At 41.8% G+C, this 22498-nt stretch overlaps 2 protein-coding genes across 7 annotated transcripts in view; one reads left to right on the top strand and one right to left on the bottom strand.

Annotated features, from left to right (window-relative positions):
• GPBP1L1 (GC-rich promoter binding protein 1 like 1) overlaps nucleotides 1-18871 on the bottom strand; it is a 28253-nt gene extending 9382 nt beyond the window's left edge. Inside the window, exons 1-6 of one of the 6 annotated variants that reach the window (XM_077333920.1) lie at nucleotides 18747-18871; nucleotides 4463-5328; nucleotides 3923-4037; nucleotides 2950-3079; nucleotides 2035-2315; nucleotides 720-792 (exon numbers count right to left, since the gene is read on the bottom strand). In XM_077333920.1, the coding sequence (XP_077190035.1) occupies nucleotides 720-792; nucleotides 2035-2315; nucleotides 2950-3079; nucleotides 3923-3982 (544 nt within the window). In that variant the 5' untranslated portion in view covers nucleotides 3983-4037; nucleotides 4463-5328; nucleotides 18747-18871. Of the gene's footprint in view, nucleotides 1-719; nucleotides 793-2034; nucleotides 2316-2949; nucleotides 3080-3922; nucleotides 4056-4462; nucleotides 5329-18214; nucleotides 18376-18454; nucleotides 18658-18678; nucleotides 18702-18746 lie in introns of those variants that run through there. The other 5 variants (XM_077333923.1, XM_077333924.1, XM_077333919.1 and 2 more) reach the window with 5 other exon arrangements.
• Nucleotides 18872-21893: 3022 nt separating this feature from the next.
• The window catches only part of TMEM69 (transmembrane protein 69), a 13974-nt gene continuing 13369 nt past the window's right edge, over nucleotides 21894-22498 (top strand). The window contains exon 1 of the mRNA XM_077333925.1: nucleotides 21894-22128. The gene's annotated coding sequence lies outside the window, so the exon portion shown is untranslated. The remainder of the gene's footprint in view (nucleotides 22129-22498) is intronic.

Below are 22498 nucleotides of genomic sequence, written 5' to 3'. Positions count from 1 at the left end.
TACCAGGGTCACAGTCCCCCATCTAGTTCTCAGTAGAGGTGTTTAATCAAGGTAACCAAAGCAGTCTGTGTTCCAACTCCCATCTTGAAGGCAAACTGAAACAGAGTCAGAAAATCAGTCTCTTCCAAGAGCTCCCACTGCTGAAAAGCAACAGACTGCTAGAGCAACTTATGCAAGAATGGAAGATTGGAGACGAGCTGGAATTTCTCCAACATAAGACCTTAGGCAGGGTTTTTTCAAAAACAGCTCTAATCACTGTCTCCTTGAGCACACGTGGTACAACCCAACCTCCAAGGTAACATTTATCAAACCCCTTACCTACTCAGCCAGCACATTTGGATTCACCACCTACTTGGGAGCTCTCAAGCTATTAATCATCTTATAGTTTAATGAACCTATGGCGCCTGAGGGAGAATGGTTTTCAATAAGGTTATTTTGTATGCTCTTCCTTACAAGAATGAATTTGAGTGTACAAAATGTGTGGATACAAATTATAATACTGTCACCTCAAATCTACAGAAACATGCATAACTGGGTGAGTAAGGGGAGGAAGAAGTACAAAACTAGCTGTGTCATAGTTCCTAAGTACAGTTCTTCTGACATTACTAATGGAGTAGAAAAGCTTGAAGCCCTCAAACACAAACTTTGAATATAAAGCTGGATATTGACAAAGGCTTCATTTGTTTTGTTCCATTACTTCAATGGCATAATGTACCTACCCCAAACACCAGAAGGAGTCCCAACAGGTTTACTCTGGTTGTTCTGTTTTCCAGCTTCTGGATTCAATGATGGCTGCAATACAAAACCCAGAGAAATATATTTCAGATTAGGCTGCATAACTTCAGCCTTTCACTTTTCAAAATACTTAAACTAGGATGAGAATCTTTAATGGTAATGTTAATGGTTTAATGGTAATGTTTAGAAGCTGTTTTATTCAAAGTTTTGTTTTCTCTGAACATGTACTTATGTTGAACATTATGCTGATACCGAATGACATGAAACCTATGAGTTCAGATATCAAACAAAACCATAATTTCATGCAATCACGGCTAGTCATTAACAATGGTTGGTAAGGGTCCATTAAACCAGGATCTGAAATTGGTTTACCATGGTTATCTGGCTTTGCTGATTTTAGTGGAAAGTTGCAACTCTTAGTCAAAAGGTCACTCTCACAAATGAATTAATTTCTTTCTAGGTAAATGCTATCCAGAAACAGGAATTTATTTTTAAAACGGTCAGTAGGATCTCGATCTTCTGTCACTTTTACTCCAACAGAATATTTTACATATACTACCTGAAAACCAATTATATCGCAGTCACCCTGGAGACCCTTTTGCATGGAGGACCAAGATGGGTATAAGAGAAAAAAGCTAAAATTCTTTCAGCTGTAGGCCAATAATATGAAACATTATATAAAATGAAATTACACCTGTGTCCCCAACCCTAAATTCCTTTTAGGACTATTGTATTAGGGATTTATGGGGTGGGGGAGAGAAAGATTCCAGCTCATGGCACAAAATCTCAGCTATGCTTTTTCCTCTTTCCTGTTTGCTGGCACTTGTAAAACTTGTTCGTGGTCAGCGACAACTATGGCTTATGGTCACCGCTGTTGGATGAGCCAGCTAAAGCACCCCAGCCTGTAGTGTTTCAATCAGTGGTTCATTATCTCAGAATTGTTCTATTTATGTGAGGCCTTTAAAGCTACAAGAATATTGGTTATTTAGATAAAATGTTATCTGTAATGGCTACTTCCATGCTTTAATAATGTATACACCAACCATGACCATAGTTTCCTGAAAGTAAGACAAAGGAAGATAATCCTACAAACTGGAAGGAAAAAAAATAAGAAAACCACTATAGTCCTGGAACACACAATGCAACATGTTAATTCTCATTAGCAGTTTTGGAAAAAAGATAGAGACCACTTCACTCAAGATGAAGAGAAGCATGAACCCAAAGCTGAAAATTCCTGAAGCTTTCCAGTACCAGTGGAAAAAATGATCTGGGAAATTTGTTGCAGAACACCACACTTACAAAGTCATCTTCTTCAAACTGCAATTTCTCCTTCTCTTCCTTCTCCTCCCTGGTCTCAGCAGGTGGCTTTTCCTGAAAGGCTGACCCCTTTCGGGAGTGGAAGTTGCCATTCCAGTGGCGATGGGCTCCAGTTCCTCCTCCACCTCTCTGACTCATGCCATCATGGCCTCGTGAAGAACCATGCCAGCCAGACTGATTGCCAGCTAGCCCAATGTGGGTCCCTTTAGAAACACCAGAATCCACAGAGTCATGGCGGTGCAGAGAAGGCTGATGCCAGCAATCTACACAGACAAAAAAAAGATTCCTGTATGAATACTACAGAAAAACTGAACTATATCTATTGCAGAAGCCTATGTCCACATTGTATTATGTCAATAAAAAACAGCCTCCTTGCTCTAACTCTCTCCAGATTCTTGTCCTCACAATTTGGTTCAATTCCTACATTTAACTACCTACACAGGGACAACCCAGCCCAAGCTACATTTCCTACTAAAGTAGTAGCTATAGCACCAACCTTGACTTCTATAGAACAATTTCACCCTATTCTACCCATATGAGTAAGGGCCCTGGAAACCTACATTATGCACCTTTCTCACAACTTGCTATAAGCATAAGATGTCAAAATTCCAGTAAGTGACAAGGCCTACCAGAGGACTGAGTAATAAATTAGGAATGCTCAAATATTAACTATGCTAGACAAAAATGGACAGATGTTACCATACCCTGATGTAACAGGAAAAACTGAACTTCCTCCTGACAAAAGCAAACAGGGCTGGATTGTCTGAAAACAAATATATCATTTTCTCCCATTTGTCAGCACTTAGTCTTTGCTGCATCTGAAACAGCAGAGTGATAAAACTGATACTCTTCAAATGGTTGTAGTGAGCCTGGAATGTACCCATCTTCCTTATATACCTCCTGCTGTTCTGAGGGGGCCATTATTAAAAAAGCCATCTGAAGAGTTGTGGCGTCTCCGGCTTACTCCATAGCGGACCTCTCCCCGAGGAAGATGCTCTCCGTGTTTCTCAAAGGTGGATCCAGGGGCCTATAAATGAAGATTGAAAAGGGGTAACTGTTAGTCTGTTGTAGCAACATAAAACAAAAGTCAAGTGGTACCTTAAGCAACATTTATATCACTAAGAGATGTTGAGCCACAGCTCACGTCTTCAGATACTATGTGACTGCCTGAAGAAGTGATCTGTGACCCTCAAAAGCTAATTGAAATAAATATTACTCTTTAAAAGTGCCACTAGACTGGTTTTATTTTGCTATGAATGAACAGGAGTTCAGAACATCCACTGATTGGCACTCTAGTGTTACAATAATTGTAGTTCTGGACTCACATACAGCTGAATTACCAATATGCACATCAATTTTGTGAGAATACATACTGCATGGCCATATATGTCTTCACTTTTAAACTGCAGTAATAAATAGTACACAATCTGGATAATAAAGATTAATAACATTCATGAATGAAATACCTTCATGTATGTTCTCTTAGGCTCATGAAAACAAAGTATATGACTTCCCTCTTTGTAACAAAATGTCTCACTTGGATTGCTGAACATAAAACCATTTTAACAATTAGTTTTCCAGATGTTTGATAAGACTGGACATTGTCAAATAATACAATTTGAATTACTTTTAAATGCAAAAACTGAAAATCTAAGAAGCATTATAGGAGATACAAAGTTGCAAGTGGGCTACAGACTCCAGTAGCAACTCTGTTCTACTCTCTATGTAAACACAGTCCATTAATTCCTGTTTAGATCCCAATAAAAAAGACATAAACACAACTCCCTTTCTATAGTCCTATGTAAGAGTGCAATTTAAGCATTTCATAATCCCTGCTTCCCCTGGAGTTGACGCAAGAAGCATTATTTACCTTAGCAGACTGTGGTGTAGAAAAGTTAAGCCAGGCAGGAACAAAGTCATGCTGCGCCATTTAGGTCCAATGTCTTCCTTCAATAAAGCGAGGCATCAAACCTCATGGCCAGGACCTAAGAGAAGACCACCATCTGTTAGTATGGCCAAAAGAAAGACAGAGAAAAAATCATCCTGGATCTGCTCTTAACTACCTGAGAAAAGTTAACTTAGCATCTAAAATTAATGAAATAGCACAAAACAAATCCAAAGTGCTGCTATCCTTTAAAACCATGACTCCTGACTGAGCTCCTTCAGTAGTTACAATGATTGCTTGAATGAGAAAATATCAAAGTACAATTTCCCTCCTCTCCAGTATAATAATACGCGATTGTCATTGAGATTTTGACAGCTACTGTCATAAAAGTAATTCACTTTCATCAGTTAGATGGATAAGAATCATATACAGATGCTCAAGTCCTATCATAAGAAGCCTCCTTTCACAAGCCAAGCTACATCTAAATGAAAAGATGGGGAGAAGGACTAACCCACAACAACTTACCCAGATTGGCCTCTGCAGTCCACTCTAACTTTTAATGCTTCTCTTGGGCCTCCAGATTACTTCTTGTTCCGGGGTGCACCTAAGCCAGCTCTGTGACAACGGCAAGTCCAAGGGATGCGCGAGAAGCCGCACTTCGTGCTGACAGCACACTTCCCCCCTTTAGCTGCTCATTTTAGTAGCTCTTGGTACTCACAGGAGAAATTATATATATACATATATCTACAAGGTCATGAGCATGTTTGGAAAGCCACAACTACGTTCACCTCATTAAACCTTTTGCTGTTGTCACAATACTATGTAACTCAACTATTACATTACAAATATAGCTGTCAGATCTGCCCAACATTCAGAAAGACACCATGGTTAATGGTGAATTCCACAAAACCACTCTGTTGTTCATCTTCTACAGCAAATCAGACTGAAATAGAAGAAGGAAGACGACAGCAAGGGCAACTGGAACCTGAAAGGTCTTCAAAATTCTGCAGCTATAGATGAAGCATTTGTTCTTAGAAATCCTAAAATATAAGTCTCATCTCCACTACTTTTTCAGTTGCTAAAAGATGGTATTAATGTTCTTTAAAAGTATTTTGAAAGGTTTTATTACAATGGGAAACTCTTAAGTTTTCTTGCTGAGGAGCTAAAAGCAACTTGATGAAGATCTAAGGAGAACACAATGATTTCTGTCTTTCTAATATTGCCATTTATACACTGCGTTAAACAAAGATAAAGGATTGGCAAAACAAACTCCCTCTAAATCATTCAACTTGAACTGATGCTTTTTTAACAAAAGGGAAAAGATGGCTGTTTTATAACGAAGAGTTCACATCCAAATGATGATCTTCTCACAGAATTCCATGAAGTGTACTCTGAAAGCAAGAGAAAAGAAAAATATCCATCAATGTGCAGGAAAAGGTAGTGATGTGGCATGGGCAATTTTCTGCAGAAAATGTCTGAGTTCTATAAATGCATTATTTCATAATATTAATTAGTAACTATATAAACAGACTTCTAGTCAAACTGGGCAGTTTCAAAGCTGTAATTAGTTTTTCCTAGATGCCTAATCCTATCTTATTTTATAGTAGAGACATTTCTCAAACCCACCTATCCCAGTCAAATGTAACAAACCAACTGGTTAAGAAATTAATTCATCCACCATCATCTGATATGAAATGATAAACAAATGTTGTACTTCTCATTGAGGCAAACAATAATACAATTGTTGCTAAATATGTTAGGCGCCACAGAGAAAATTTTAGGTGCTATGACCCTAGGAGTTGTCAAACCCTGGCTCAAGTTATATTTGCCTGTACTACATCACTTTCTAGAACTGAAAAATCAATACTAGAAAGCAACTCTCCTGTCATTATCACAGTCTTTTAGATTAAGAATGCATTGAAGTTAAAACAGTGTTTCAAAAGATTGATCAAAGAATGAGTGCCATTTGTCAGAGGAATGGAGCAATATACAAGGAAATACATTTTGAACAACGCATTAGCAACATCTGAACCAACAGTCTTGAAAGCCATTACTACCAGAACCCAATCCTTTCAGGATGATTCAGTCGCCATGAGGACACAGTAAGTTTGACTACAGTGATGACTATACTGGCAAACTGCAAAGTAACCACGAAGGTATCCAGCAATCATGTTGCCAACCAGCCATCAAAGACATGACAGAGAGAGAAAAACAGAATGGATAATATGTTTTTACTGTCAGCAAAAACTTGACTGGCCTCACTTATCTTAGTGTTTTGCACAGGAAGAACAACTTCCCTATCTCCTCCCTCTGCTGTGGCATCCCAACATTGTTTACTAGGCTGCCAAGCTAAAGAACCTAACAGATTCAGAGTCCAGAACCACCAACTGTTTCTACAAACACAAGTTTCAGTGACTATGAAGGTTTTTTGACTCTGTGCCAATTAAGAAATATTTGATGGCAGCTCCCCCCCCCCCCCAAATAACTGCAGCCCTTTTCAGGCTTAATAAGTGAACAGACTGAAGCCAACAAGAAATTGAGGCGAACAATGTAGAAACCCACTGTGTCTCTACAGGATTCTTAATCAATAAGGGACTAGAGCTGGCTAAGCACACCCCTCCCCCCCCGAAATTAACAATCAAGTGCTATCAACATAAACTTCTCACCGAGCAGCTTTCCTTAACTTTTTCACTGTTGAGAACCCCCTGTAATGTTCTTCAGGCTTCAAGAAACCCCCAAATGTCATGGTCATACAGGATATGGATGGGAAACATAGTTCTATATGCACCCACCCAGGGCCTCTCCCCTTCCTACCCCATCACTGGCCATTTTGAGAGGGGGGAAGGTCTACTAGTACCCTCCCTGGCCCTAGAACACCTCCAGGCTAGATTATTTAACTTGCTCTATGTAGGCATTCCCTTATCCCTGACCTGGAAGTTACAGTTGGTACAAAATGCAGCTGCCTGGGTCCTTACCCCATAGATGACCCACATTCAATTTGTTCTTCAGCAGCTGCATTGGTTGTCAGTTAAGTTCCAGATCAGATTTAAAGTACCGGTTTAACCTTCAAGGCCTTGCATAGTCTGGGACCTGCGTACCTGAGGGACTGCCTCTCTGTATACCAGTGGTTCTCAACCTTGAGGTCCCGACCCCAAGTGGAGTTGCCTGGCCCCTTCCGCGAAGTTGGCAGGACAGGTTGGTGGTGGAGGCGGGCGGCGGTGGAACAATGGCAGTGGCCACCTCCAGATCGTTGAGCACCTGTGTGCGAGCCTGCGTGCGCTGCCACCACTGCAGTTGGGGTCGCTGCATTACAGCGCTTGAAAACCGCTGCTGTATACACTCCCCAAAGAGCTCTGAGGTCAGCAAATTCCAACTTGTTGACAGTCCCCAGCCCTAAAGAGGTATGCCTGGCCTCAACCAGATCCAGGACCTTTTCAGCCCTGGCTCCAGCCTACTGGAATGAACTGCCAGTAGAAACGCAGGCCCAAAAGTCAGTCTGTAGTTGGATGGTCACCCACTCATCAGACCAGACATTTCTGATATTTATTTCAATCTGTTATCTGGCCCACTGGTATGTCTTGTTCAAAATGAAGGTTAACAGGAGTTCATAAAAATAGTTTTAGGTACATTTTTTGAATTTTATCAGAGTTTCTATGTGATCTTATTGTAATTTGTATTTTTATTGATGTTTCCTATCCGAAGACCAATTTGGGGGAGGGGCAGGCTAGAAATTACATATATACATACATTGTCATATTATTTGATGAATATTTCACAGATTTTAAAAATATAGAAAAATATTCCCATCCATTCAGGAAACCTTTCCAGGGCTGTCAGGAAACCCCAGGGTTTCATGAAACCCTGAATGAGAAACCCTGTCAGAATACAGTCAGTTCTCATCTGGCCACTGAAGTATTTCTTTCCTGCTAGATCATTTTGGGTATCATCATTATTAATATTTGCAAAACACGAAGAACCCAAATATATAGACAACTTGCCTGTGGGCGGCTCAGTTTTATTCCTGTCATGATTGATAATCTAATTTCAAGAATGTTCTTGCACTTTCAACAAGTCTTCCAAAGACAGCTGCAAGGTTTTGCACTACCTTTCTGAACTATACCCATGCATGGAGATACCCCCTTTGTAGTATGTGTACAAGAAAGGCAATCCCTGCAATCCAGTTCAGAAGATGCCTGAGAAAGCTTCAGATTTCATTATCTGCTGAAAACACCCTGGCTACCAAAATGCTTATAATTAAGGAAGCCTAGCAGCTATTAAACCATGACTAATCGCCACCAGGTTGCAGATGCACACCTCAAAATGACAGCATATTACTAAGGACGCAACTCATTTTAGATCAAAACAAGGTCTTGCTATTTTACTTCTGCAGAAATTACAAGTCTCTTAATGACAAAGCTAAGGTTCCAAAAAAGTCTTTACAAAGCAAAAATTAAGGCTTAATGCACAACACTTATACGACTCTATTCTTAACTTTATTTCACAACTACATTTCACTTTGGAAAGACTAAGCACTTCCTCTCAAATGTATCATACAGCAGTGGTCCCCAACCCCCGGTCCGGAGACCAGTACCGGTTCATGGATCAGTCGGTACCAGGCCGGGGCTCCTCCTCCCCGGCTGCTGCCCTGCCACTGGCTCACCTTTGGTGCTCTCCAGTGGCTGCCATGGCTGGGGCTCCCCCTCGGCGTGGCACTGCGCAGCTGCTGCTGGCAGCGCCCCCCAGCGGGCGGTGGGAAGTCAGGGGTGCCGGCGGGAAAGCAAGTGGAGCAGGGGCTCAGGCAGCGGCGACGTCCCTCAGCAAAAGACTACCCCCCTCAGTAAAATTATCAAGCGTTGACCAGTCCCCGGTGATAAAAAGGTTGGGGACCACTGTCATACAGCACAAAGAATTTTCTCAAAGCCAAAGACAACAAATGTATCTACTGGATAGCAATGAGATACATTCAAACACAGACACATAATAAAATCCAGAACTGTTCTTCTGGCAAATCATTATCCAACTGGCATGGCACAATTTTTTTTCCATATAAAAGCTGTATTCTTTATTATTCCAATATCCAGCAGGGTTCTGGTACTGAGCACCTTGTTTCACCTTTGCTTTTTCACAGCATATTGCACCAGCACAGACAAAAATTATAGCTCCCAAGCAGCATGGAAACCTGCATTACATGGACCCAATCTGTTGCATCTGGTATGGCACACTTCTAATGTGCCAACAGCTAGCATATGTATTCATCAAATCTAAAAGTAGCATAACCCTCCAAAAGTATTATCTAGACCAGGGTGGCCAAACTGTGGCTCTAGAGATGTCCATGCTAACAGGGGCTTATGGAAATTGTAGTCCATGGAGATCTGGAGACACACAGTTTGGCCACCCTTGAGTTTGTCCATCTCTAGAACTATTGCAATCTAGCATCCTACCAGGTTTGGAGATTTGACCTTCCTTTGTCACAATGAAAGATAACCTTTGCAGTGAGTGTGTTCCTGTTGATTAATTTGTATTTTTATACCATTAGTCATGGTATTCTTCTGAACACACTACTTTGCTCCAAAGGTTCCATCAGAAGATGATGGTAGGGGATAGTAACTTATGCCCTTGGCACTAGGCCTATGGGATTCTACAGGGTTTTACTTTGCCCCCCATGGAATCAAACCAGCCTAGTAAGTTTGTGAAACATTTTGTATAGTACCACTCTATTACTTGTGCAGAAAAGCCCTCTAGTTTTGCGGTTTGCAGAAAGCAGGGAGGGAGTGATCGTGTTGTTTCTAATTTTTTAAAAAGCAGTCTTGCATAGCAGCATTATAACATTATAACCCAGGGTTTTTTAAAAATTATGTTTAGGACACCTTGGAGGAAAGGGATCGAGATGATCAAGGGCGCAGAATGATGGGATGAAGGTGCAAGCAAAAGCAAAGGTGCAAGCAGGCACCATTTTGCAAAGAACCTATTTTTTGAAAAGGGGAAGGGAGCAAAGCATGTTGGGAGGCTGCCTCTGTCAGATTCAGTGTGGATTGCATAATGCAAATTTCAGCCTGGGAAAGGAAGGAAAGTCCGAAAGCATAAAGGCTACAGTCAACTTGCAGCATCCAGAGGAAATACAAAGCGAGGCTACAGTAGCATGGCTGGAGTTTTCCCATCTTTGCCAAGTCAAGCTACTACTGCCCTGCTTGTCCCTGGAGCACCAAGTCACAGTCACCCATGAGACAGTCACCTCTAGGCTGGACTTCTGCAACTTGCTCTATGTGGGCCTACCCTTATCCCTGCTCTGGAAACTGCAACTGGTTCAGAATGCAGCAGCCAGGGTTCTTTTGAGAACACCCCGGAGAGCTCATATTTGTCCAGTGTTCTAACAGCTACACTGGCTCCCAGTTGAATTCCAGATCAGGTTTAAGGTTTTGGTTCGTATCCATAAAGCCATCTGCTATACTCTGCTAATACCAGCCAACTGATTGGCCCTTGGCCCCCAAGGAGGTACATCTGGCCTCAACCAGGGCCAAGACATTTTCTGGCCCCTTCCTGGTGGAGTGAGCTCCCAGAGCACATCTGGGCCCTGACTAAGGTAGCATAGTTTCACAGGGCCTGAAATCTAGCTTCTAAACAGACCACACCCAACCCATATGCCACTTTTTATCATTGATTTGGGACATCTAGACCTCTGCCAATTTGATTGAGATACAATAAGTTTTTAGACAGCCAACACGGGATTTTAAACTATTTTGTTTTAATTGTATTTTAAACTGCCTTAACTAATCTCAGTGTATTGTATGCCATGTTGTGCATCACCCAGAGGCAGATCACCAGGATGGGTGGCATAAAAATCAAATAAATTAAAAATATGTCTCCTAATGTGGAAACAGTCACACAGTGGGTGCATGATCTTTTCTTGGGCACGTCTCCCCACTGCAGTCAAAATGAGTCCCCAAAATGCTGCTCCTGTGGGTTCCAGGTGATCTCATTTAACCCCAAAGAACAATCAGACACTTCAAAGAAAATGCAAGGAACCAGGACTCACAAGCAAGTTTAATTATGTACTCTCCAAATTTAACAGTGCAAAAATATACAGTTACTGTTAAAAACTGTTTCTCTAGTTTTAAAATAGGCTCAGACACCATGAGAGACAAACATTTAAGAAACCGTTCTACCTCTGAGTGTATGGGATTAAGTTTCATCGGTCTTTGGGCCCTTGCCACTTTTCTTGATTTAATGCTCTTAAAACCTAGTATTCTAGCATCATTGCAAACTTTAAATTCATGTATTATTTATTTGATTTCTATAACACCCTTGCATATGGCTTGGGGCAGTTTACATATATTATCATGGGGGGAATACATAAAATGAATTAATATATAACATAAAAAATACAACAACAGGTGTAAGTTAAGGGGATGTCTTAGATGATTATCCATTGATCACAATGTGGGCGAAGTGCATCTGGCCTTATGACAATAGACAAAATAACTTATAGAACAGTTAGTTCCTAGGCTAACACTTTATTAGTAAACAGGAATTCAGTTAGGGAACATGCAGGCAGAGAGGTGGCCATTCAAAAAGAGGCTACCTGAGTACTCGTACTGATTTCTCTGAGCCAACTTGGTGTAGTGGTTAGGAATGTGGACTTTTAATCTGGCGAGCTGGGTTTGATTCCCTACTCCTCCACATGCAGCCAGCTGGGTGACCTTGGGCTCACCACAGCTGTTCTGATTGAGCAGTGATATCAGGGCTCTCTCAGCCTCACCTACCTCACAGGGTGTCTGTTGTGGGGAGAAGAAAGGGAAGTCAATTTTAAGCTGATTTGAGACTTCTTCTGGTAGAGAAAAGTGGCTTATAAAAACCAACTCTTCTACTTCTATGGAATGGGCTACAGTCAAAAGCAAAACTCCAGGTACTAGAGTTATCTGAAAGAAGACTATTCATTTGATGATACTCTTTCATTTTTTGGAATTCAAATACTGTAGTCAAGACTACATTATTTTTTAAAACTTTAGTGGATTTTTTCCAACACTTAGATGGTCATTATTTACACTGTATTGCAAGTCTGGATAGATTTCATTTAGGGTTTTTTTTTAATTTGCATCTTGTTAGATCCTTTTCATTTTGCTTGCATTCTGGTTTTGCAAGTTTTCTTGAAGACTTGATAGTAAAGAGGCACAGTGCAGTTGGGTGGGATCCTATAGGTGGTGGCAGTATAATATGTGTGTATGAAGGAGGTAAGGGCTATTCCATCCAGAGTCTCCTGCAATACATATGGCACCCTGGCACTTACAAAAACTACCTGTGATAATGACAAGCATTTCAATAATAGTTTTAAATTATACCAAATAATGATGTAATGGGTTTGCATTCTCGGGATCCGAGATATTTAAAATATTGAAAGAATTTACCTTTTCCATATGAACAAACAATACTGCTGTTATTAATGTGAAGCAGGCCATTATTATTATTGTGGTTCAAAAGGCAACTTACAGTAGTAATTATTTAGCTGAAATCTGAACCTTGGATTGCCTTTCTAAAAGTCCCTGGCCTCAAATGATTTGACTAATATCCTTCACTTTATCTTTATGAACTGTAAATGGTGCTGACCACCACAAGGGACACGTTCATTCTAAAGTAAAAGGTAATTATTTTCTTTATTTAAATTAGTGTTTCTTAAATTGTATTAAGCTAGTTGGCTATTACATTCCAAACACAGTGGAATCTCAGCACCTGGTACTAATTCAGTAGAAGAACATTTGGTTTTCATACCAACTACCTGAAGGAGTCTCAAAGCGCCTTTCCTTCTTTTCCCCACAACAGATATCCTGTGAGGTAGGTGGGGCTGAGAGAGCTCTGACAGGAACACTGTGAAAACAGCACTATCAGGACTGTGATGTGCCAAGGTCGCCCAGCTGGATGCATGTGGAGAAGCCAGGAATGAAACCTGGAAGCCGTCACTTTTAACCACTACACCAAGCTGGCTGAAGCACAGGATTCCTTTTTTTTAAGCAGCACATTCAATTTCAAGTAAATATAAGTCGGTTTACGTTTCTTCAGGATACCCTGGGCAGCAACATCTCTCTCTGTAGAATCATACCTTGCTAATTAAAAGCAAAGCAATAAACACAACTAAGCAATTTTCTGTATACAACTATGCCTGAACTTGAGTTACTACTTTCAAGATTCAAACACAGCTGAGGAAAATATTAAGAGGTAAATCTGCATCAAAAATCAATTGCCTGCAGCACTACATACTTTAAAAAATTCTATACCAAAAATAAAGAATACAGCAAGCAAAACCCTTGTTCATGTTGGTTCAATTAATACTTGTTTTCATTCTTTATACAGTTGTAAGATCTGGTGGCTTGGTGTTTCCACATTACTTTGTTTTGGCAGAAGTAACCTTACATATTGCACGACCTGTCTCCTGGATTCCAATAATATAAACATAAATGATAAGTATTGGATACTCCTGCTTGAGCTGTTAAGATAACATACCATACTTTATCACTTGAACATTTTCAAAGCAGTATACAATTCCTCATTGCCAGTCATGTAAAGATATTCTACAGTTCCTCCTGGATCCATTTCCCTGTTGCTATAGTGTTTATACAAGTTCAGAAGTTAAATCACGTTATACAAGTCCTCTGTCCTGCACCTTTTCCAGTTTAACTTTTCCCCTTACAGTATACTATAGGAGTTAAAGCATACTTCGTAAATTCAAGTTACTGGACATGTTAACTAACAGAGTTGCTAACACAGCAAAAGTTGGTATCTTCTATGTTTCAGACGCAGCATGTGCCTAACTTTGATGTCTTTAATGTTAGAACTTCCATCAGTGGCACAGTTCAATCACCAACTAGTGTTTACAGTTTCACAAAGCTCTTTGATAACTATGGATGGAAACCCCCACTTACATGCTAAGTAATTATTCTATCCCTGTAATGTATTTATGCTTAACACAAACTATGAGAAAGTTCTCTATAACACTATGCTGCTCTCCAGCAGCCACCATGGCTGGGGCTCCCCCTCAGCGTGGCACTGCGCAGCTGCTGCTGGCAGCGTCCCCCCGCGGGCAGCAGGAAGTCAGGGGTGCTGGCGGGAAAGCAAGCAGAGCAGGGGCTTAGGCGGTGGTGGCGATGTCCCTTGGCAAAAGACTACCCCCCCCCCCGGACCTCATTAAATTGTCAAGCGTTGACCGATCCCCGGTGATAAAAAGGTTGGGGACCACTGCTCTATAACATTATCACAACTATTAATATGTTTAAAGAGGCTGCAAAGAGGCTACCTACATAAGAAAAGGCATAGCTATTTCTAACTGCCTACCTCAAAAAAAGTCAGTCCTAAAATTATTAATGGTATATACTAGACTATGTTTTCAAGGTTAAAAAAAAAACAACAGGCTTGTTAATATGAGGATATTTAAATATTAGTATTTCACCAATTTTGCCCCAGATTCAGGCTTCAACGCAGGTTACAAAATACAGTATGTATTTTAAAATATACTATCCTACCCCAGTACACCTTATACTTGCATCACTAATCAAATCCAGCCTTCAAGTAGATTCTAAGCCAAGGTCTTAACTCAGTTGGTTCCAATGTTCATAACTCTCCCCGCACCCTTTCAAAATGCCCAGCTCACTGTACACAAGAATGGAGACTTCCCCTCCAAATTGCTTATCCTTCAGAAGCAACTTTTTAGCTATCCAATATTTTATGGTGTCTCATAGATGCTTAGGTCTTTCTATCCATCATGGGAATTTGACTTTTAAAATACTGCTCCATCTGAGCCAGTATCTGAAATTATGTCTGTGCCTTACATTGCTGTATAAAGTAGAAGTTATATGTTTATCTCATTTCAAAGCAATAGCAGTAAACCCACATGCAGAGTTCACCATTAATACAATATTTGTTAATGTCTACTTGTAGCATACATAGAACTATGCACTTGTAGGGCATAATTCTTCCAGTTTTTCCTCTACCTATTAGGTTTTTTTTAACTGAACAACTATTAAATCTGTAGAATAATGGCTGCAATCAGACATCACCCCTCTCTTTGTGATGGGTATACACACCAGTAGTTCCTGGGCTTATGCATGCCAGTTTTAGAATCCTTGAATCAAACTCTAAACTGCTATGACATCTGAATGTAGGAACCAAAGCAAAGTAGTTTTTTCCTTCCCCTTGGTTTCCAAATACTTCAGCCAAACTGTATGTGTACAGCCAAACTGTATGTGTACTTGTAGCATACACAGAACTATGCACTATACTAGTATCAAAGCCCATTTTTAAAATGGGCTTTGAAAGGGGTGGCAGGCAGGAGGGTGGCTGCGGCTCCCTTTGGCCTGCAAAGTGGGCTAAAGGGAGTGGAAAGGCCCCCCTCACTGCTGGCAGCGCTCCTGCGCGAGGCTCCCTTTGGCCCAGCAAGTGCTCTCGCCACAGCAAGAGTGCTTCCCAGGCTAAAGGGGGTGGAAACCCACCCCCCCGGCGGGGGTGACATGGCTTTGCGGCCCACACGGAGGCTCCAAACCCCCCCTCCTGGCTCCCTCCCAGCAGGAGTGTACCTGCAGGCCACAAAGCCCTGTCGCTGGCTCTCTTCTCTTGGTCGACAATGGAGGCCGCAGCCACAAGTCTTCTAGCAGGCAAGGAGGGAGGGGGAGAGCTGGAGGGGGAGGGCCAATCATGGTGGACCTGGACAGGATCCCAGACAGTCTCCTCCCAGGAGGCTGTTTCCCATATATAAGGGAGCGAAATAGTGTTAAGGATACGCCCCACATGATCTAATAGTTTGATCCCAAAGGCATCTGGGCAAAGTGGAGCTTTTCTTCTCTGTAAATGGAAATTAGACACAGTTTACTGGATGGTGAATGATTCTAACATAGTGGAGGACTGAGAAAAGTGTATACTTATTGTTATTGCATAGGAAACAAAAAAGAACTGCATCCTGCCTTTCAAGAGCTATCAGTTCTTGAAAGGTGAGGCTTACAATCCCTTAAAAAGACAAATAAGTTTATTTAGCATATTTTCATTCTACCCAGAAGCTCTGGGTGGGATACATTATTCTCTCCTCCATGTTATTCTAACAACCTGGTGAAGTAGGTTAGGTTGAAAATGAATGTCTGGCTCAGGGTCATCAGGTCAATTTTATGACAAGCATGGGGCTGAATCTTGGTCATCCTGGTCTGCCATTTTAAACATTTCAAGAGATAAACATTGCTACAGATGAAAACAGAAATAAAGGCACAAAACAGAGCTACCATATTCCATAATCAGGATTTCAAAAATGAAAATGACACAATCTTCCCCAGTGACAAAACAGAGCTCCAAAACAACTGGCACGGGAAAGGAAATATTCTGAACTCCTAGGTACCAGCACAAATGTTTGATGTGTACCAAACCTTGGGGCTTTCAAAAAATTATCTGAAATAATATGAACAAAGCAGGATTTAAAAAACAATTCTAATCAGATCTACTCAGAGGTAAGACCAATTTTATTCAGTGGGGTTTCACTCTCAGTAAAGTGTTTTTTGGATCACAGCCTAAGTTTTTGAAAGCAGAAGGAAATATTACAAATAGATTGTTTTAAAAGACAATGGTACATTTCAATGAAATACTTATTTTGACAATTTTTAACTTCTATTTACACTTTTAATTGCAAGGTATGAAAACAGGCACAGACATTAAAGTGTTTTAAAATGAATACAAATATCACAAAATGCCTCCAGTTATATTTTACTATTGTTTAGCAGGAATGTTAATGCACTTTATATAGCATTCCCTACCATGAACACAAGATAAACTTCATTTTATATTAATTAGGAAAGTGATTTATCACATTGACACTTAGTAAAAATGTATTTGATAAAAATAAGCATCATTCCCAAACCAATCAGTGTTATTTTTTTTGTTGCCGCTAAGTTCTAGCTAATTTATGGTGATCACAATGTAGTTTTCAAGGCAAGAAATTAACTGACATGTTTTGGCATTGCCTCTGCTTCACAATACTGAACTTCCGGGGGAGGGGGGGGGCTCCCACATCAGTACTAAAGGGCTGACCCTATTTACATTTCTGAGCTCTGACCTGCTTGGACTATCTAAGTCAGGCTCATATGTATAAGTTCACTTAGCTCTTTCTTTCCCTGACAAAGATAATCTAAGAACACACACAAAAAAACCCTCACTATTTACAGTATCTTGGTTTTAAATTTTAAGCCAACACGGACACAAGCATAAAGCACAAAACACTACTTTCATGCAAAAACGTACACCCAGAATCATGCAGCAGTGGTATCAACTGTTTTTCACACAGGCAAGCAATCACAACAAAAGAGACAGTCTAGGAGAAAGTATTGTGTTTCTTTAAGAGACTTAACTTGTGGAATAGGCAGCTGGAACTTTTCAAAGCAGCTTTTCAAGAGAGCCAGTCTGGTGCAGTGGTTAGTACAGTCAGACTAGGATCTAGGCAAACTGGGCTTGAATCTCCACTTTGCCATGTGAGCTTGCTGGGCCAGTCTAGCCCAGCCACAACCACACAAGGGTTGTTGTGAGGATAATGCACAGGAAGGGGGGGAGAGATGTTGTAAACTATTTTAGGTCCTCACCAAAATAAATTAATGCAAAGCCTCCATTTAAGGCACATGGTATTTTTCTCCAAGTCTGATGGTAATTCCAGCAAAGACAAATCTTTAGGTAATAAAACTTTGGGCCCCCAAACTTTAGCATTGTAAAACAATAAGCCTCATCCATTCCAAGTACTGAGAGTGTTTGATTTATGGTTTCCCTAAAACACTGCTTCCAAGCTACCACCATCCTTCTTCAGCTGCTCCGGAAGAACAACTATGCTGTATTACTTTAAGGGCAGTCTATCTGGAAGTGCAAAAACACCAGGCAACCAAGTTTTGCAGTTGGAACAGAAAGTGAAAACAGTCACGTTATGTTGAGTTCATCACAAATCAGCACCCACCCTCTCGAAATCCTCTGTTTACACACAACACCCCAGTCCTTTTCGGTCAACACCAAACTTCCCTATTCCACCCGTCCAGACCGAAGCAACTCCGTCTCACAGCTCTCTCTTTACCCTGTATTTGTTGCGATTACTTTCTCCACGGCCCTCCCTCCTCCACGCAGATTTCATTTTACTGCTTACTCTTGTCTCCTACAAACATCTATTTACCTTCCAAATCTCAATTCAGTCTACCCTGACCACCTCAACTTTGAACTCCGAGGCCTAACTTAGCCTCGTTCCTCTATGCGTTCTTCCCTGCCCAGAGGCTCCATCCTCACCTGCCTCCTGGTTGCAGGACACCCGACAGTATCCCCGTCTCCTCCAGTCCCCAGTTCCCCCGCTGCCTCCCCGAAACACTTCTCCGCCAGCGCCCCATGCTCCGCCTTCCCAGTGCACCTTCCACCACCAAGTTGGAAAGCAGGCCCTCGACCACACCTCTCTCCGTCTGCCCCAGACCCGCCTAGTTGCACTCCGCCCCCCCTCCCCCCCCGTGCCTGCTCCAAGCTCCCAGCCCCTACCTCAGCGCCCTCAAAGACACGGGCTACCCACAGCGACGACTCGTTTCCTTTTCTCCACCCAAGGCCGTAGGCGCGGGAGCAGGCCCTAGCTCAGCCCCCTTTACTCTGCGTGTCGCTCGAGTTCCCCAAACCGAATCATAACAAAGCTCTGCCCAAAATGGCTGCCCGGCCCTGCCCGGCCGAGGGGGGGGGGCGGACTACCCACGCGGGGGGGACACACCCACCTGGGCCTGCCCGTGCCAATATTGGGGCGCACGCGCACTCTTTCGCTTACTCGTCCTTCCCTACTCACCCGTCAACCTCACGCGTGCTCCCGAAACACTCTTCCGGACGCTCGCGCCGAGTCGACCATTTCTGTTTTGCGCATGCGTGCGTGTATACCTACTTCTTCTCTTCCTCCCCGCTCCCCCCCCCCCCCCCCCGTCTCTGTTATCGGAGGCTGCAGACTAATCAGCCCAGCGCGTTTCCCCAATCAAATCCCGCGGGCTTAAACCCTGTAGGGGTGTAATACCTCTTGAGGTTCGCTTGTTTCTCTTTTTTGCTCCGGCCCCGCCAGGGATCGTCCGACTTCATTCTTAAAAGAACCAGACAAGAAACAGAGACCAAGTAAATGAAAAGTCACTGCCCCACCGAGGAAACTTTAACCCGTTCCCAAGTTTGCTCAGGAAGCCGAAGGTTGTCAAATGCTTCTGTGTAAACCATTTAGATTTAAGTTACCCCTCCCCCTCCCCACACACACAATCTTGGAACTATTTAGTTTCGTATCTTTCTGTTAAATAAGGTTTGCATCAATGCTAAACAATTTATGGACGTGTTTTTTATGTACTGCAATGCCGTTCTTAGTCACTAGTGACAGTTCGCTGGAATCTTAGAACGTCATAAAAAAGGAACACAATAAAATCAGAGTCCAGTGGCACCTTTAAGACCAACAAAGATTTATTCAAGACGTGAGCTTTCGACTGAATAAATCTTTGTTGGTCTTAAAGGTGCTAGTGGACTACTTCAGACCAACATGGCTACTCATTTGAATAAAAAAGGAAGACATTACAATAACTCTCAAAAAGAGTTTCATAAACACCGACCAAGAAAAATGATTTGCAGAAACGTCGGGAAAGACGATAGTTCTTTAGCTCCCCGAGAGGGGGAGCAAAATGACACCGGAAGTCCAGAGTACAGGAAAGCACACGGTTAAAAAAACGGGTAGTCTTGAATGTGCTACTGAACTTTTGTACCTCCCTAGTACAGCCGTCCTAAGCTGCATAAAATAAATTCTCACTTTAAAAATAAATAAGAAACCAGACAGTTTGGTCCTCCCAAAGCAATTTAGGATATTGGATAAAATTATTTTTAACGAGGCCGCATTATCAACTTTTGTAGCCAGTGCTCTGCTCTGCTTATTCCTGAAGCTTATTCCTCACTCTCAAAAACGTGTACCCTCTAACAGTTAAAGTCTAACTCTGGTTGCTCTCTAAGGTGCTCCTGGACTCAAACTTGTTGGTCTACTGTAGACCAACAAGGCTACCTTTGAAATTATCCTCATTCCATGGAGTTGATTTCCCCAGAATAGGCAGTCATCCAGGAGACACCCCTCCATGGGCTTCTAAGCTGATTCATGTGTATATTGTGCAGCGGTATTTGCTCCATGACTTGTGAAGGAAGAACCATGCTCATCACAATCAAAAGGGCCATGTGACCACTTTATATCCTGTGTGCCACCTCAAACACACATACACAACGATGTATTAAAAAGGTAAAGGTACCCCCTGTGCAAGCACCGGGTCATGTCTGACCTTTGGGGTGATGCCCTCCAGCGTTTTCATGGCAGACTCAATATGGGGTGGTTTGCCAATTCCTCCCCAGTCATTACCGTTTACCCCCCAGCAAGCTACAATTTTACCGACCTCGGAAGGATGGAAGGCTGAGTCAACCTTGAGCCGGCTACTGGGATTGAACTTCCAGCCTCATGGGCAGAGCTTTCAGATTGCATGTCTGCTGCCTTACCATTCTGTGCCACAAGAGGCTCTAACGATGTATTACAAAGCAATTAATATTAAATAACTAAAACCTGTTAAATGACCAGAGTACCCTCTGAGCGTGCAGGGTTACCTGTCCCCAGCATGACAGAATGTTAGCCAACCATTGGCTATCTGGAGTGAGAAACCCTTCACTCACTGCCTTCCCATTCTGTTCCCAGCCACTGAGTGTCACTGCTATAGTGCATCTATCATAATAAAGTTCCCAGACATAGAATTTTAAAAGGCAATAAGTTAGTTGCTTAGCAGCTACCATAATCAAAGTACTGACTTCTCTTCTCTTGAACAACAACAACAAAAGCTGTATATTATAAATATTCCCTTCAAATGCAATAGGCTCCACTTTTCATAATTCACTGCAAGATTGTCCTGGTCTGGGGAGCTCAGAGCCCACTGGGACCTTCAGCAGTTCTAGAGGGCTTGCATGATAGAACTGTTCTGCCGGGCCTGTGGCTGAGGCCAGGAATTTAACACTGAAGACTGCTGTTCTCCCTGCAAAAGAATCCCCCACTTATAGGAAATACCAATCTGTTACCACAACCTAATAACCTCTGGTGACATTTTAAAAGGTGTTTTTTTTAACAATTATGTAATTTTGAATTGTATACTTTAATATGGTGACCCTCCCTGAGCCAACCAGGGAGGGAGGATTATAAAAATATTGCTTTTATTTACAAAATGCAGCAGTCAAAGGTTTTTCCAGCATGATGACGACAAAAAGCAGGCAGCTATTGTTCACTAGCAACACAATTTAAAATGAAATATCACAGAAAAGTATTATTGAAATCGAGCCTAGTTTCTAAATCGTGTTATAATTGCTACTTAACATTTATACAGCACTGTTCGTATTTAACCCGTTTATAATTAATACATTAATCCCATATGCTTGCACAGTCTGGTATCTGTAGCAACATCCTACCCTGTTTGTAAACATAACAGTGGGTCAGTTTAGTATTTATGTTCTAGAAATAGGCTCGTCTCTGACGTCACGTGGCTACTACAATCAAATTCCAGTCTAGTTTGATAATAATATTAAAAAACCCAACCTTAAATTCTGTGCACGATTGTTAATACCACAATTTCAAAGACTTGCTGCCTGATCCTAATAAGGTGTCTTAAATCCATTCATTCAGGCATATCTAACTTTGGAAAAGATCGGAGGGCGAATTCCTGTTAACAAAATATCTGCAGAATCTTGCCCAAACACATCGTGGTTATCCGGTTATAAGAACCAGCTGCTGTTAAATCAAGAAACTGAAAGGAGTGGAATGCAAATTTCCCCTAACAAACAGGAACTAGATTGGGATCTCTTTTCCAACCGAGAGCCTAAATGCAGAACTCACACACGGCTGATTTACAATCGAGGACAGGAAATCGAGTTACCCTTGCTGTGAAGTATGGATAGTCGATCGAATCGCTTGTTTGTACGGCTGATCTCCGGTTTCTCTTGGTAGCCTGCAACGAGCAGCATTCTCTGCACGCCTGTAGTCGACCGCATTTGTCGTTTACCCTAGTTGGGTGTGAAGAAGGTCTCTGTGGGCATCTGAACAGCCACCGACTCGTGCTTACTTACTAGAACTAGAAATTTAAAGTCCTCCACCGTTTAGGTGCTCCTCTAGTAATTTTCTAGTCGTGTTACTGGTGAGTATATAATTCGCGAGGTCGGAACACTGATTAGTGGTGCTATGGAAGCAGGAAGTATTAATCCCCCTATCTTGAATGAAGGGGGAGAGCAATTTTTTGTTCTCTAGCAACTGCAAATAAGCTAGGAACCAACGTTTTCAGATTATTAAAGCATATAAATACTTGCTTGCAAATACGATGCATTCGGGCTGTGAACGTTTTGGAAAACCTGAAATTAGGGCAGAGTCTGCACTTTGTTTATTCCATTGTCAATCCTGTTGAATTCAGAAGAGCCTCCCCCCCCATTGAAATAGGAAAGTGTTCTGCGGTAGGGTAGTTCAGAAGAGGGGGGGAGGCAAATGGAGACTTTCTTTGTTTTTGTTATGGA

Source organism: Paroedura picta, chromosome 4, assembly GCF_049243985.1.
Source record: "Paroedura picta isolate Pp20150507F chromosome 4, Ppicta_v3.0, whole genome shotgun sequence".
NCBI lineage: Eukaryota > Metazoa > Chordata > Lepidosauria > Squamata > Gekkonidae > Paroedura > Paroedura picta.
Note: the sequence above shows the minus strand (reverse complement) of the source record. Positions and strands in the feature narration are given on the sequence as shown.